The sequence below is a fragment of the Cetorhinus maximus genome, unplaced genomic scaffold (genome assembly GCF_964194155.1).
Source record: "Cetorhinus maximus unplaced genomic scaffold, sCetMax3.hap1.1 HAP1_SCAFFOLD_1714, whole genome shotgun sequence".
Taxonomy (NCBI): domain Eukaryota; kingdom Metazoa; phylum Chordata; class Chondrichthyes; order Lamniformes; family Cetorhinidae; genus Cetorhinus; species Cetorhinus maximus.
In genome coordinates this window covers 41,379-57,422 of record NW_027597654.1, presented here as the reverse complement: position 1 = coordinate 57,422, position 16,044 = coordinate 41,379, and the positions used below count along the sequence as shown (strand labels likewise).

The following is a 16,044-nucleotide window of genomic DNA, read 5'->3' as shown; positions in this document are numbered from 1 at the left end:
GGAAAAAGGGAAAGAGACAGACAGAGAATGGGGGAGAGAGAGAGAGAGAGAGTGGCAAATAGTGAGAGTGCTTCAGAGAACAGGAGAGAAAGAGATCGAGCGACAGAGAGAGAGAGAGAGGCAGAGTGAGAGTGAAAGAGACAGAGTCAGAGAGAAAGGAAGGGAAAGAAAGGGAGGTTGAGAAGTGGTGAGAAAGATTGAGAGAGAGAGGGAGACAGAGAGAGAGATGGTGAGAGAGATTGAGAGAGAGGGAGACAGAGAGAGAGATGGTGAGAGAGATTGAGAGAGAGGGAGACAGAGAGAGAGATGGTGAGAGAGATTGAGAGAGAGGGAGACAGAGAGAGAGATGGTGAGAGAGATTGAGAGAGAGGGAGACAGAGAGAGAGATGGTGAGAGAGATTGAGAGAGAGAGACACAGAGAGAGAGATGGTGAGAGAGATTGAGAGAGAGGGAGACAGAGAGAGAGATGGAGAGAGAGATTGAGAGAGAGGGAGACAGAGAGAGAGATGGTGAGAGAGATTGAGAGAGAGCGAGACAGGGAGAGAGATGGTGAGAGAGATTGAGAGAGAGGGAGACAGGGAGAGAGATGGTGAGAGAGATTGAGAGAGAGGGAGACAGAGAGAGAGATGGAGAGAGAGAGGGAGACAGAGAGAGAGATGGTGAGAGAGATTGAGAGAGAGGGACTGCTGCCCCTGGAGTCAGTACAACCAGCCTCTCATTCTGATCTCAGGGGAAGTGACATTGTGAAATGGAACCAAGAGGCAGAAACAGTTTTGAGGAAGTTTTCACCCTGACATCGAGTCTGAGGAAAGACTGAGATAAATCTGAGAGAGAGAGAGAAGCAGACAGGACAGGAACGGAGGAGAGAGACCCCCTCAGACACAAACCATGGAGCAGGACACCGACTACATGAACATAAGACACATCAAAAACAACACGACAGCGCCCAGTGAACGTAGGTTAAACTGTTCAATGGAGAGAGAGAGAGAGGCAGAGAGGGAGAGGTGGATATGGGGAAGCATATAGAGAAATAGAGCAAGAACAAGATAGAGAATGACAAGAGAGAGAGAGAGAGACAACGAGAGTGAGAGAGACAGATGCATAGAGAGTGAGAGAAACACAGAAAGAGAGAAAAAGAGAGATAGAAAGTGAGATAGAGTGTTTGATAAAGACAGTGGAGAGGTAGCTTTACTCTGTATCTAACCCCGTGCTGTACCTGTCCTGGGAATGTTTGATGGGGACAGTGTAGAGGGAGCTTTACTGTGTATCTAACCCCGTGCTGTACCTGTCCTGGGAAAGTTTGATGGGGACGGTGTAGAGGGAGCTTTACTCTGTATCTAACCCCGTGCTGTACCTGTCCTGGGAGTGTTTGATGTGGACGGTGTAGAGGGAGCTTTACTCTGTATCTAACCCTGTGCTGTACCTGTCCTGGGAGTGTTTGATGTGGACGGTGTAGAGGGAGCTTTACTGTGTATCTAACCCCGTGCTGTACCTGTCCTGGGAGTGTGTGATGGGGACGGTGTAGAGGGAGCTTTACTCTGTATCTAACCCCGTGCTGTACCTGTCCTGGGAGTGTTTGATGGGGACGGTGTAGAGGTAGCTTTACTCTGTATCTAACCCCGTGCTGTACCTGTCCTGGGAGTGTTTGATGTGGACGGTGTAGAGGGAGATTTACTCTGTATCTAACCCCGTGCTGTACCTGTCCTGGGAGTGTTTGATGGGGACGGTGTAGAGGTAGCTTTACTCTGTATCTAACCCTGTGCTGTACCTGTCCTGGGAGTGTTTGATGTGGACGGTGTAGAGGGAGCTTTACTCTGTATCTAACTCTCATCCATTGTATAGTTTCTGTTTCCGTTTTCCAGACGATCCGGAGATCTTGTACTCGGAGCTGAACTTCCTTCCTGCCTCCGGGACAACCAAGGTCCGTACAACAGGTTAGTTACGGATATCGTATGTCAGTCGTAAGATAATGATTTGTGTCAAACCTGCTGCACTTTAGTCATTTCTCTATTGCGTTGTGCATGATGCATTAGGTAGACCTTTATTCAGTTTTGTCTTAAGTTATACCTGAGTCAATATCTCAACTGTTCCATCTCCTTTCTGCCAGTTACACCTTAGTTACGTATCTGTTAGACCTTAGTTCTGGTTCTGCTAATCTCTGCTTGGAAATCGAATACCCTCCGTCTGTCACAACTGTGCGACACGCCTCTTCCCTGTCAGTTACATCTCAGTTACGTTTCTGTTGCATCAGAGTTAAGTCACAGTTAAGCATGAGTGCAGTCCCAGTTGTTCTTCTGTAATGTGTCACTTGCATGTGTGTTAAGTTTCAATTACTCATAGCTTGCACATCCATCGCACATCCGTTGCATCTTATCAGCATTTCTGTTGGACCTCAGGCACGTGACAATCGCATCGTATCTACGTGCCTGTTGCTCCTCGGTTTCCATGTCTGCTCCTTATGTGTTGCACTTGGTGTAGGGGGGAGTTAAGTCTTTGCTAAGTCGCAGTTATGTGTCAACTGCCCTCCACTGTTAGTCAAGCATTTGAGATGCTGGCTACGTTCTGTTTACGTCTTGGCGTGCTCCAGAGCTGAGTGTCATGTCGGTGTGTGTGTTGTTGCCCTGTCGTTGTCCTCTGCTTCCCACCTACGTCACACGTACTGACCAAACTATCCTCTCGTTCTTCATCCCTTCTCACTCCCTCTCTCCATCTCTCTCCGACACTCGTAGGTGAACAGGAACCAAGTTACGCCCAAGTCAGCTTCACTCCGCGGAGTCCGCAGCAGAACCAAGGCCCAGAGGTGACCCCGGGCAAAGGTCAGTCATCCTGGGAGTGTGGGGTCAGAGGTCACAATGGTTCAGGGCAGTCGAGGGGAGGGACGTGGTGAAGTGCGAGAGGATTCACCTCCCTATCTCAGGAACCTCCTCCTGCCCCGACAAACCTCCCTATCTCTGTAACATCCTCCAGCCCCTACACCCTCCCTATCCCTGTAACCTCCTCCAGCCCCTACACCCCTCCCTATCTCTGTAACCTCCTCCAACCCCTGCACCCCTCCCTATCTCTGTAACCTCCTCCAGCCCCTGCACCCCTCCCTATCTCTGTAACCTCCTCCAGCCCCTACACCCCTCCCTATCTCTGTAACCTCCTCCAGCCCCTACAACCCTCCCTATCTCTGTAACCTCCTGCAACCCCTACACCCCTCCCTATCTCTGTAACCTCCTGCAACCCCTACAACCCTCCCTATCACTGTAATCTCCTCCAGCCCCTACACCCCTCCCTATCACTGTAATCTCCTCCAGCCCCTACAACCCTTCCCAACTCTGCAAAATCCTTCAGACCCTGCTACCATCCCTTTTTCTGTCACCTCCTACAGCTCCTCTGGCCCTCCCTATCTCTGTACCCTCATCCGGCCCCCTCCAACCCTCCCTATCCCTGTACCCTCCTCCAGACTCTACAACACTCCCTATCTCTGTAACCTCCTCCAGCCCCTACACCCCTCCCTATCTCTGTAACCTCCTCCAGCCCCTACACCCCTCCCTATCTCTGTAACCCCCTCCAACCCTCCCTATCTCTGTAACCTCCTCCAGCCCCTACACCCCTCCCTATCACTGTAACCTCTGCCAGTCCCTACACCTCTCCCTATCTCTGTAACCTCCTCCAGCCCCCGACAACCCTCCCTATCTCCCTAACCTCCTCCAGCCCCTATACCCCTCCCTATCACTGTAACCTCCTCCAGCCCCTAGACCCCGCCCTATCTCTGTAACCTCCTCCAGCCCCTAGACCCCGCCCTATCTCTGTAACCTCCTCCAGCCCCTACACCCCTCCCTATCTCTGTAACCTCCTCCAGCCCCTAGACCCCGCCCTATCTTTGTAACCTCCTCCAGCCCCTACAACCCTCCCTATCTCTGTAACCTCCTCCAGCACCTACAACGCTCTCTATCTCTGTAACTTCCTCCAGCCCCTAGACCCCTCCCTATCTCTGTAACCTCATCCAGTCCCTACAATACTCTCTTTCTCTGTAACCTCCACCAGACCCAGAACCCTCCCTATCTCTGTAACCTCCTACCACCCTCCGAAATCTCTGCGTTCCTCCAATCCCGGCCTCTCGAGCGTTCCCCGATTCCCATCGCTCCGCCATTGGCGGCCAGGCCTTCAGGTGCCTGGGGACCTAAACTCTGGAATTACCTCCCAAAACCTTTCCCCCTGTTTCTGTCCACCTCTGTCTCTTTCCCTTCCAGTCTCTCTCTCACTCTGTCTCTCTCTCACTCTCTCTCTGTCTCTCTCTCACTCTCTCTCTGTCTCTCTGTCTCTGTCTCTCTGTCTCTCTCTCTGTCTCTCTGTCTCTGTGCCTCTCTCTCTCTCTCTCTGTGCCTCTCTCTCTCTCTCTCTGTGCCTCTCTCTCCCTCTCTGTGCCTCTCTCTCCCTCTCTGTGCCTCTCTCTCCCTCTCTGTGCCTCTCTCTCCCTCTCTGTGCCTCTCTCTCCTTCTCTGTGCCTCTCTCTCCCTGTCTGTGCCTCTCTCTCCCTCTCTGTGCCTCTCTCTCCCCCTCTGTGCCTCTCTCTCCCCCTCTGTGCCTCTCTCTCCCTCTCTGTGCCTCTCTCTCCCTCTCTGTGCCTCTCTGTCCCTCTCTGTGCCTCTCTCTCCCTCTCTGTGCCTCTCTCTCCCTCTCTGTGCCTCTCTCTCCCTCTCTGTGCCTCTCTCTCCCTCTCTGTGCCTCTCTCTCCCTCTCTCTGTAAGATACTCCTTGTGCCGATCTCTGTGTCTGAGCTTTTGGTTTCCTGTCCCTAATATCTCCCTGTGTGACTCGGTGTTCGATTCTCTTTGATAACTCTCCTGTACCGTGCGCTGGGATGTGAAACAAGGGATATAAACGAGTAACGTGGTTGTTGTTTCTCTCGATAAGGGAGGTAGATACATCACCATTGTCTGTTCCGTGCAGTTACACAGGCTGCTCAACATGGGTCAATCATACTTCTCTATTCCAGGTAAACCTGGACAGGAAACAGTTGGAGGAAAAAGATCAAAAAAATCGAGATGTCTCATCGTGGTCGGCCTCATTGTCATAATCTGCAACTTCGCAATTATTACAGGTCTCATGGTCCAAGGTACGGGGAGGAACATCTCACTGTAACACCCTGATATATCCCACACCCCTCACTGTAACACTCTGGTACATCCCACACCATTCACTGTAACACTCTGATACATCCCACACCCCTCACTGTAACACACTGATACATCCCACACCCCTCACTGTAACACCCTGATACATCCCACACCCCTCACTGTAACACACTGATACATCCCACACCCCTCACTGTAAGACCCTGATACATCCCACACCCCTCACTGTAACACCCTGATATATCCCACACCCCTCACTGTAACACTCTGATACATCCCACACCCTTCACTGTAACACGCTGATATATCCCACACCCCTCACTGTAACACTCTGATACATCCCACACCCCTCACTGTAACACTCTGATACATCCCACACCCCTCACTGTAACATTCTGATACATCCCACACCCTTCACTGTAACACACTGATATATCCCACACCCCTCACTGTAACACTCTGATATATCCCACGCCCCTCACTGTAACACCCTGATATTTCCCACACCCCTCACTGTAACACGCTGATATATCCCACACCCCTCTCTGTAACACCCTGATACATCCCACACCCCTCACTGTAACACTCTGATATATCCCACACCCCTCACTGTAACGCACCGATATATCCCACACCCCTCACTGTAACACTCTGATATATCCCACACCCCTCACTGTAACACTCTGATATATCCCACACTGCTCACTGTAACACCCGGATATATCCCACACACACTGTAACACTCTGATATATCCCACACCCCTCACTGTAACACCCTGATATATCCCACACCCCTGATCGTAACACCCTGATATATCGCACACACTCACTGTAACATCCTATATATACCGCACCCCTCAAAGTGACACTCTGATATATTCCACAACCCTCAAGCTAACACTCTGATATATCCCACACCACTCACTGTAACACTCTGATATATCCCACACCCATCACTGTAACACTCTGATATATACCACACCCCTCATTGAAACACTGATACATCCCACACCCCTCACTGTAACGCTCTGCTATATCCCGCACCCCTCACTGTAACACTCTGCTATATCCCGCACCTCTCACTGTAACACTCTGATATATTCCACACCCCTCACTGTAACACTGATATATCCCACACCCATTACTGTAACACTCTGATATATCCCACACTCCTCACTTTAACACTGATATATCCCACACCCCTCACTGAAACACTGATATATCCCACACCGCTCACTGTAACACTCTGATATATCCCGCACCCCTCACTGCAACACTCCCGATATATCCCGCACCCCTCACTGTAACATTCCGATATATCCCACACCCATCACTGTAACACTCTGATATATCCCACACCCTTCACTGTAATACTCTGATATATCCCACACCCCTCACTGTAACACTCTGATACATCCCACACACCTCACTGTAACACTCTGATATATCCCACACCCCTCAATGTAACACTCTGATATATCCCACAACCCTCAGTGTAACACTCTGATATATCCCACACCCCTCACTGTAACACTCTGATATATCCCACACCCCTCACTGTAACACTCTATATCCAACAGCCCTCACTGTAACACTCCGATATATCCCTCACCCCTCACTGTAACACTCCGATATATCCCACACCCCTCACTGTCACACTCCGATATATCCCACACCCCTCACTGTAACACTCTGATGTATCCCACACCCCTCACTGTAACACTCTGATATATCCCACACCCATCACTGTAACACTCTGATATATACCACACCCCTCATTGAAACACTGATACATCCCACACCCCTCACTGTAACGCTCTGCTATATTCCGCACCCCTCACTGTAACACTCTGCTATATCCCGCACCTCTCACTGTAACACTCTGATATATTCCACACCCCTCACTGTAACACTGATATATCCCACACCCATTACTGTAACACTCTGATATATCCCACACCCCTCACTTTAACACTGATATATCCCACACCCCTCACTGAAACACTGATATATCCCACACCGCTCACTGTAACACTCTGATATATCCCGCACCCCTCACTGCAACACTCCCGATATATCCCGCACCCCTCACTGTAACATTCCGATATATCCCACACCCATCACTGTAACACTCTGATATATCCCACACCCTTCACTGTAATACTCTGATATATCCCACACCCCTCACTGTAACACTCTGATACATCCCACACACCTCACTGTAACACTCTGATATATCCCACACCCCTCAATGTAACACTCTGATATATCCCACAACCCTCAGTGTAACACTCTGATATATCCCACACCCCTCACTGTAACACTCTGATATATCCCACACCCCTCACTGTAACACTCTATATCCAACAGCCCTCACTGTAACACTCCGATATATCCCTCACCCCTCACTGTAACACTCCGATATATCCCACACCCCTCACTGTCACACTCCGATATATCCCACACCCCTCACTGTAACACTCTGATGTATCCCACACCCCTCACTGTAACACTCTGATGTATCCCACACCCCTCACTGTAACACTCTGATGTATCCCACACCCCTCACTGTAACACTCTGATATATCCCACACCTCTCACTGTAACACTCTGATGTATCCCACACCCCTCACTGTAACACTCTGATATATCCCACACCCCTCACTGTAACACTCTGATATATCCCACACCCCTCACTGTAACACTCTAATATATCCCACACCCCTCACTGTAACACTCTGATACATTCCACACCCCTCACTGTAACACTGATATATCCCACACCCCTCACTGTAACACTCTATATCCAACAGCCCTCACTGTAACACTCCGATATATCCCTCACCCCTCACTGTAACACTCCGATATATCCCACACCCCTCACTGTCACACTCCTATATATCCCACACCCCTCACTGTAACACTCTGATGTATCCCACACCCCTCACTGTAACACTCTGATATATCCCACACCCCTCACTGTAACACTCTGATATATCCCACACCCATCACTGTAACACTCGGATATATCCCACACCCCTCACTGTAACACTCTAATATATCCCACACCCCTCACTGTAAAACTCTGATACATCCCACACCCCTCACTGTAACACTGATATATCCCACACCCCTCACTGTAACACTCCGATATATCCCGCACTCCTCACTGTAATACTCCGATATATCCCACACCCCTCACTGTAACACTCTGATATAACCCACACCCCTCACTGTAACACTCTGATATATCCCACACCCCTCACTGCAACACTCTGATATATCCCACGCCCCTCACTGTAACACTCTGATATAACCCACATCCCTCACTGTAACACTCTGATATATCCCACACCCCTCACTGTAACACTCTGATATAACCCACACTATCACTCACTCTGACTCTGTCTCTCAGTTCTACAGATGAACAAGGAGCACGATGCTGCTGACCCCCTGAACCGGACCTTGGCCATTGCCCTGCGGAACCTGACAGAGCTGGATGGAAAGTTCCAGAAATTGTCCGAGACGGCGCGATCGCTCTGCCCAATGCTCCGAATCTGTTCAGGTGAGTGGGAGCTGCCGGCCGTACTCCTGCCCCCTCCCGCATCATCCCACGCTCTGTCCCATTGGGATCACCCCCACCCCCACCTTCCCCATCCTTCAGTCAAGGCCTCAATCTCCAAGCGGGGGAAGGCCGCACTATCCCGGCCTCTGCCTCTCGGAGTTAAGGTACAGAGCAGATTCAATAGAATGGTGTAAAATACTCGAGAGGGGCTGACTGGTCTCCTCATGTTCCTGTGCAACAGGCTCGAGAGGGGCTGAATGGCCTCCTCCTGTTCCTGTGCAACAGTCTCGAGAGGGGCTGAATGGCCTCCTCTTGATCCTAATGTTTCAATACATTTCTCTGAATTAAGTCTGTATAATTTTGCAGAGTCTCTCTGCCCGAACGGCTGGAACGATCATAATCTTCATTGCTATAGATTCTCAACGGAAGGTGGAAACTGGGACTCGGCAAAACGACAATGTGAATCCCAAAATTCACACCTCATCATCATAAATACAGAACAGGAACAGGTGAGAATAACAGACGCATCTGTCAGAATGAGATACAGAGTAAAGCTCCCTCTGCACCGTCCTCATCAAACACTCCCAGGACAGGTACAGCACGGGGTTAGATACAGAGTAAAGCTCCCTTTGCAATGTCCACATCAAACACTCCCAGGACAGTTAAAGCACGAGATTTGATACAGAGTAAAGCTCCCTCTACACCGTCCCCATCAAACACTCCCAGGACAGGTACAGCACGGGGTTAGATACAGAGTAAAGCTCCCTCTACACCGTCCCCATCAAACACTCCCAGGACAGGTACAGCACGGGGTTAGATACAGAGTAAAGCTCCCTCTACACTGTCCCCATCAAACACTCCCAGGACAGGTACAGCACGGGGTTAGATACAGAGTAAAGCTCCCTCTACACTGTCCCCATCAAACACTCCCAGGACAGGTACAGCACGGGGTTAGATACAGAGTAAAGCTCCCTCTACACTGTCCCCATCAAACACTCCCAGGACAGGTACAGCACGAGGTTAGATACAGAGTATAGCTCCCTCTGCACTGTCCACATCAAACACTCCCAGGACAGGTACAGCACGAGGTTAGATACAGAGTAAAGCTCCCTTTGCAATGTCCACATCAAACACTCCCAGGACAGGTACAGCACGGGGTGAGATAGAGAGTAAAGCTCCCTCTACACTGTCCCCATCAAACAGTCCCAGGACAGGTACAGCACGGGGTTAGATACAGAGTAAAGCTCCCTCTACACAGTCCCCATTAAACAATCCCAGGACAGGTACAGCACGGGGTTAGATACAGAGTAAAGATCACTCTACACCGTCCCCATCAAACATTGCCAGGAGAGGTACAGCATGGTGTGAGATAGAGAGTAAAGCTCCCTCTACACCGTCCCCATCAAATAATCCCAGGACAGGTACAGCATGAGGTTAGATACAGAGTAAATCTCCCTCTACTCCGTCCCCATCAAACACTCCCAGAACAGATACAGCACGAGGTTAGATACAGAGTAACGCTCCCTGTACATCGTCCCCATCAAACACTCCAAGGACAGGTACAGCACGGGGTGAGATACAGAGTAATGCTCCCTCTACACCGTCCCCGTCAAACATTGCCAGGACAGGTACAGTTTGGTGTGAGATAGAGAGTAAATCACCCACTGCACTGTCCCCATCAAACACTCCCAGGACAGGTACAGCACAGGGTTAGATACAGAGTAAAGCTCCCTCTTAACTGTCCCCATCAAACAATCCCAGGACAGGTACAGCACGGGGTTAGATACAGAGTAAAGCTCCCTCTACACTGTCCCCATCAAACACTCCCAGGACAGGGACAGCACGGGGTTAGATACAGAGTAAAGCTCCCTCTGCACTGTCCCCATCAAACACTCCCAGGACAGGGACAGCACGGGGTTAGATACAGAGTAAAGCTCCGTCTACACTGTCCCCATCAAACACTCACAGGACAGGTACAGCACGGGGTTAGATACAGAGTAAAGCTCCCTCTACACTACATGAACGAGGGTTCCAGCAGTCGATGAGCTGCGACCGGGGTGGTTCTGGGCGATGTTACGGAGTTGGGAAGAGGCCGTCTTGGTGACGATGTGGATATGAGGTGGGAATCCCATCTCCAGGTTAAACACAACCCCAGGGTTGTGAACAGTCTGGTTCAGACTCAGAGAGTTCGCAGGATGGAGTCGGTAACTCGGGAATGGAGTTTGGAACAGAGACGGAAAACAGTAGCTTCAGTCTTCCCGATATTTAATCAGAGGGAATGAGGGAGAATTTCCTCAGAAAGGGTTTGGGGAATTTTGTGTATCAGTTGTGCGTGTGTGTGAGAGAGAGTGTCTGTCCGTGTGAGGGCATGTGTGTGGGTGTATGTGTGTCTGTGTGAGTTTATGAGTGATTGTGTGTGTGAATTAAGGCAGTAATACTAACTGGTGACACTAAATCATTACATCTGTTGCAGAATTTCATAAAGAAATCTATCAAGAATAATCGTGGGACTTACTGGATCGGACTAACAAATCGAGAGAGTGAAAGAAACTGGAAATGGGTGGATGGGACCCCAGTGAGGTGAGTCCCAGCATCGCATGGAGAGAGAGAGCGGGACAAGGTGATTAGTTTGGGATTGATACAGGGCTATGGGGAGAGAGCTAGACAGTGGGATTAGTTTGGGATTGATACAGGGCTATGGGGAGAGAGCGGGACAGTGGGAGTGGTTTGGGATTGATACAGGGCTATGGGGAGAGAGTGGGACAGTGGGATTAGTTGGGGATTGATACAGGGCTATGGGGAGAGAGTGGGACAGTGGGATTAGTTTGGGATTGTTACAGGGCTATGGGGAGAGAGCGGGGCAGTGGGATTAGTTTGGGATTTGTACAGGGCTATGGGGAGAGTGCGGGACAGTGGGATTAGTTTGGGATTGATACAGGACTATGGGAGAGCGGGACAGTGGGATTAGTTTGGGATTTGTACAGGGCTATGGGGAGAGAGCGGGTCAGTGGGATTAGTTTGGGATTTGTACAGGTCTATGGGGAGAGAGCAGGGCAGTGGGATTAGTTTGGGATTTGTACAGGGCTATGGGGAGAGAGCGGGGCAATGGGATTAGTTTGGGATTGGTACAGGGCTATGGGGAGAGAGCGGGACAGTGGAATTAGTTGGGGATTTGTACCAGGCTGTAGGAATCTTGTTGATTCTGTGCAAGAAGGTGTCAGATTTTTATCTGTATTTTTTATTTCCCCAATTCCCAGTTTTACTCGATGGGATCAGGGTGAACCGAATAATTGGTATGGTAATGAAAACTGCGCCGTTATCAGAAGAGCCAGCTGGAATGATGTCAGTTGTTCCAATCACTTCCGTTTCATCTGTGAGGAAAGGGCACTGCCCTGCGTCGAGGCAGCTGATATTGAGAAATATTGTTCCTGAAGAGAGACTGGGACACAGAACGAGAGTGTCAGGATTGTCCAAAGATCCCCAGCCCATCCTCCCTCCCCCACAATCCCCAGCCCCTCCTCCCTCCCCCACAATCCCCAGCCCCTCCTCCCTTCCCCACAATCCCCGGCTGCCCGAGGCCACATCTGAAAGGTGAAAGTTCATCTTGTTCCCCATCTCCCCCAGGAGGAGCTTCCTGCAGCGCCACCAGTGATGGGAGGTGGGAATGACAGTGTGACGGTTGACATTGTAAAACCCCATTATAAATCCAGGCAGGAATCCGACAAAATGCAACAGAACAGAAGTCCTGCATTTCTCTAGCACCTTTCACTAACTCAGGAGATCCCCAACATGCTTTGGCAGCCAATGAAGTAACTCTTTACAGTGTTTTCATAGTTGTCATGTCAGAAACGAGGCATTCAATTTGCGTGCAGTAAGCTCCCACTGGACTTGGAATTGAACTCGGTCACATCGGAAATAGCCTTTGGACTTTTTCTTCTCAGACTCTGGAAATCATGTGAACTCATTTAATCTCCGTGGTTCTTGTACTGTTACTATCCATAGTTGTAAATGTTTCCTTTTTCTACCCTCCATTACTCTGTGTGTGTGTGTGTGTGTGTTTGTGTGTGTGTGTGTGTCTGTATGTGTGCGTGTGCGTCTGTGTGTATGTGTGGCTGTGTGTTTGTGAGAGTGAGTATCTGTGTGTGTTCGCGTGTGAGTGTGCGGATTTGAGTGTGAGTGAGTGTGTGTGAGTGTGTATGAGTGTGAGTGTGTGGTTGTTTGAGAGTGTGGGTGTGTGTGCTTGTGTGTGTGTTTGTGTGTGTGTATGGTGTTTTTGTGTGTTTGTGTGTGTGAGTGTGTGTCTGTGTTGTGTGAGTGTGTGTGAGTGAGAGTGTGTGCGATTGGGTGTGTGAGTGTGAGTGAGTGTGTGACTTTGTGAACATTCCTGCCCCGGGTTTTAAATGTAAATAAACTAACCCGAGTTGATCATAATGTGAGTTTGTTGTGAGTGATTAGTAAAGTGGATCAGACACACTGAGGGTTTGGGAAAACACACCACAACATTCTTCACAAAGAATTCAAAACACCTTCTGCGTTCGGACAGCTGGTGAGAGACAGAAGTACAGTTTTCCTGTCTCTCTCCTGTCCGGAACAGTTCGTTCTGAGGAACCGACCAACTCAGACATGTGTACAAGATCTCCAACTTTGTAATACTGCTCCCAACTTCTCAATTCCTTCATACACCAACCTACGTACTTTTGCTTTAACCAATCCCTTAGGTGTGTTCGGTGTCCTGATATTTAACTAGGAAGTGACCACAACGAGCAGGAAAACACAATTGCTTCTTTCACCGATTAACTGAATTCTGTGTCCCTCTCATCCTCGCTCCTTCCCCCTACGGAGCTGTTTCTCCTTCTCTATCCACGTTGCTGCTATTCCTTTCATCCCGTGAGCTATAACATTTCTGACAAGCCTGTTGTGTGGCACTGTATCGAATGCCTTCTGGAAGTCTATGTACACCACATCCACAACGGTACCCTCATCAACCCTCTCTGTTCCCTTATCAATAAAACTCCAGCAAGTTCGTTAAGCAGGATTTTCCCTGAACAAGTCCATGCTGGCTTTCCTTAATTCACCCGCGTTTGTCCATGTGACACATTGAAAAACACCACCAAATTCAACAACAACCTCAACATTGAAAAACACCAACAAATTCAACAACAACCTCAACATTGAAAAAACACTAACAACCTCAACATTGACAAACACCAACAAATTCAACAACAACCTCAACATTGAAAAACACCAACAAATTCAACAACAACCTCAACATTAAAAAACAACAAATTCAACAACAACCTCAACATTGAAAAACACCAACAACCTCAACAACAGCCTCAACATTGAGAAACACCAACAAATTCAACAATCTCAACATTGAAAAACACCAACAAGTTCAACAACAACCTCAACATTGAGAAACACCAACAACCTCAACAATGAAAAACACCAACAACCTCAACAACAACCTCAATATTGAGAAACACCAACAAATTCAACAACAACCTCAACATTAAAAAACACCAACAACCTCAACAACAACCTCAACATTTAAAAACAACAAATTCAACAACAACACCAACGTTGAGAAACACCAACAAGTTCAACAACAACCTCAACATTGAACAACTCCAACAAATGCAATTGGTAGAGGTATCAGTGGGGGAGCATTTTGCAGATAGTGATCATAACTCCATTTGATTCCAGGTTGTTATGGAAAAGGACAAGGATGGGCGAGAAATCAGAGTTCCAAATTGGGGGAAGGCAGATTTTAATAAGGTCAAATATGATTTGGCCAGAGTGGACTGGGAGCAGCTGCTTTCAGGTAAATCTACATCAGATCAGTGGGACTCATTCAAGAAGGAAATAGGGAGAGTACAGGGCCAACATAATCCTGTAAAGGCAAAGGGTGGGACCAACAAATCCAGGGAACCCTGGATGTCGAGGGATATACAGGATTGGATAAAGAGAAAAAGGGAGGCTTATGGCAGATACTAAGGGCTCAAAACAGCGGAAACCCGAGAGGAGTATAGAATGTGTAGGGGGGAAACTTAAAAAGGAAATTAGAACAAAAAGAGGGCATGAAAAACATTGGCAGGTAAAATAAAGGAAAATCCAAAGTTATTTGACAAGTACATCAAGAGTAAGAGGATAACTAGGGAAAGAGTAGGGCCCATTAAGGACCATAGTGGTAATTTGAGTGTGGAGCCGGAAGACGTAGGTATGGTTCTAAATGAATACTTTGTGTCGGTGTTCACAAGTGAGAGGGACGATGTGGGTATGGAAATCAGGCAGAAGGACTGTGATATAATGAAAGAAATGAGCATAGAAAGGGAAGAGGTTCTAAGTGGTCTGGCAGGCTTAAAAGTAGATAAATCTCCAGGCCCGGATGAAATGTATCCCAGGCTGTTGAGTGAGGCAAGGGAGGAGATAGCAGGGGCACTGGCAATAATTTTCATTACCTCTCTGGCCACAGGAGAGGTGCCAGAGGACTGGGGGACAGCCAATGTGGTACCGTTATTGAAGAAGTGAGGAAGGGATAAACCAGGCAACTACAGGCCAGTCAGTCTAACCTCAGTGGTGGGGAAACTATTGGAAGCAATTCTGAGGGACAGAATTAATCTACACTTGGAGAGGCAGGGATTAAATCAAGGAGAGTCAGTGTGGTTTTGTTAAGGGGAGGTCATGTCTGACCAATTTGATTGAATTTTTTGAAGAGGTGACCAGGTATGTAGATGAGGGCAATGCATTTGACATAGTCTACTTGGGCTTCAGCAAGGCTTTTGATAAGGTCCCGCGTGGGAGACTGATAACGAAGGTAAAAGCCCATGGGATCCAAGGCAATTTAGCAAATTGGATCCAGAATTGGCTGAGTGGCAGGAAGCAGAGGGTGAAGGTCGAGGGGGGTTTTTGTGACTGGATGCCTGTGTCCAGTGGGGTTCCACAAGGATCGGTGTTGGGTCCCTTGATGTTTGTGGCATATATAAACGAGTTAGACTTGAATGTAGGAGGGCTGGTCAGTAAGTTCGCGGATGACACGGAAATTGGTGGGGTGGTAAATAGTGAGGAGGATAGCCTTAGATTACAGGAGGAGAGAGATGGGCTGATGTCAGATTGGCTGATCAGTGGCAAATGGAATTAACCCGGATAAGTGTGAGGGAATACATGATGAATGGGAAGTACTGAGGATCAGAGGGACCTTGGTGTGCATGTCCACCAGTTCCTTAAGGTAGCGGGACAGGTAGATAAGGTGGTTAAGAAGGCAAATGGGATACTTGCTTTTATTAGCCGAGGCACAGAATATAAGAGCAGGGAGGTTATGCTGGAACTGTATAAAACGCTGGTTAGGCCACAGCT

The 16,044-nt window shown here is 48.8% G+C and overlaps 1 protein-coding gene across 1 annotated transcript; it reads left to right on the top strand.

Annotated features, from left to right (window-relative positions):
* The first annotated feature begins 795 nt into the window (after positions 1-795).
* Positions 796-13,117, top strand: LOC144676587 (CD209 antigen-like protein C). Its single transcript, XM_078536972.1, has 7 exons — positions 796-955; positions 2,730-2,816; positions 4,985-5,104; positions 8,539-8,688; positions 9,055-9,197; positions 11,162-11,268; positions 11,946-13,117. The coding sequence occupies exons 1-7, from the start codon at positions 889-891 to the stop codon at positions 12,118-12,120; spliced, it is 849 nt and encodes a 282-aa protein (XP_078393098.1). The 5' UTR covers positions 796-888; the 3' UTR covers positions 12,121-13,117.
* Positions 13,118-16,044: the final 2,927 nt, after the last annotated feature.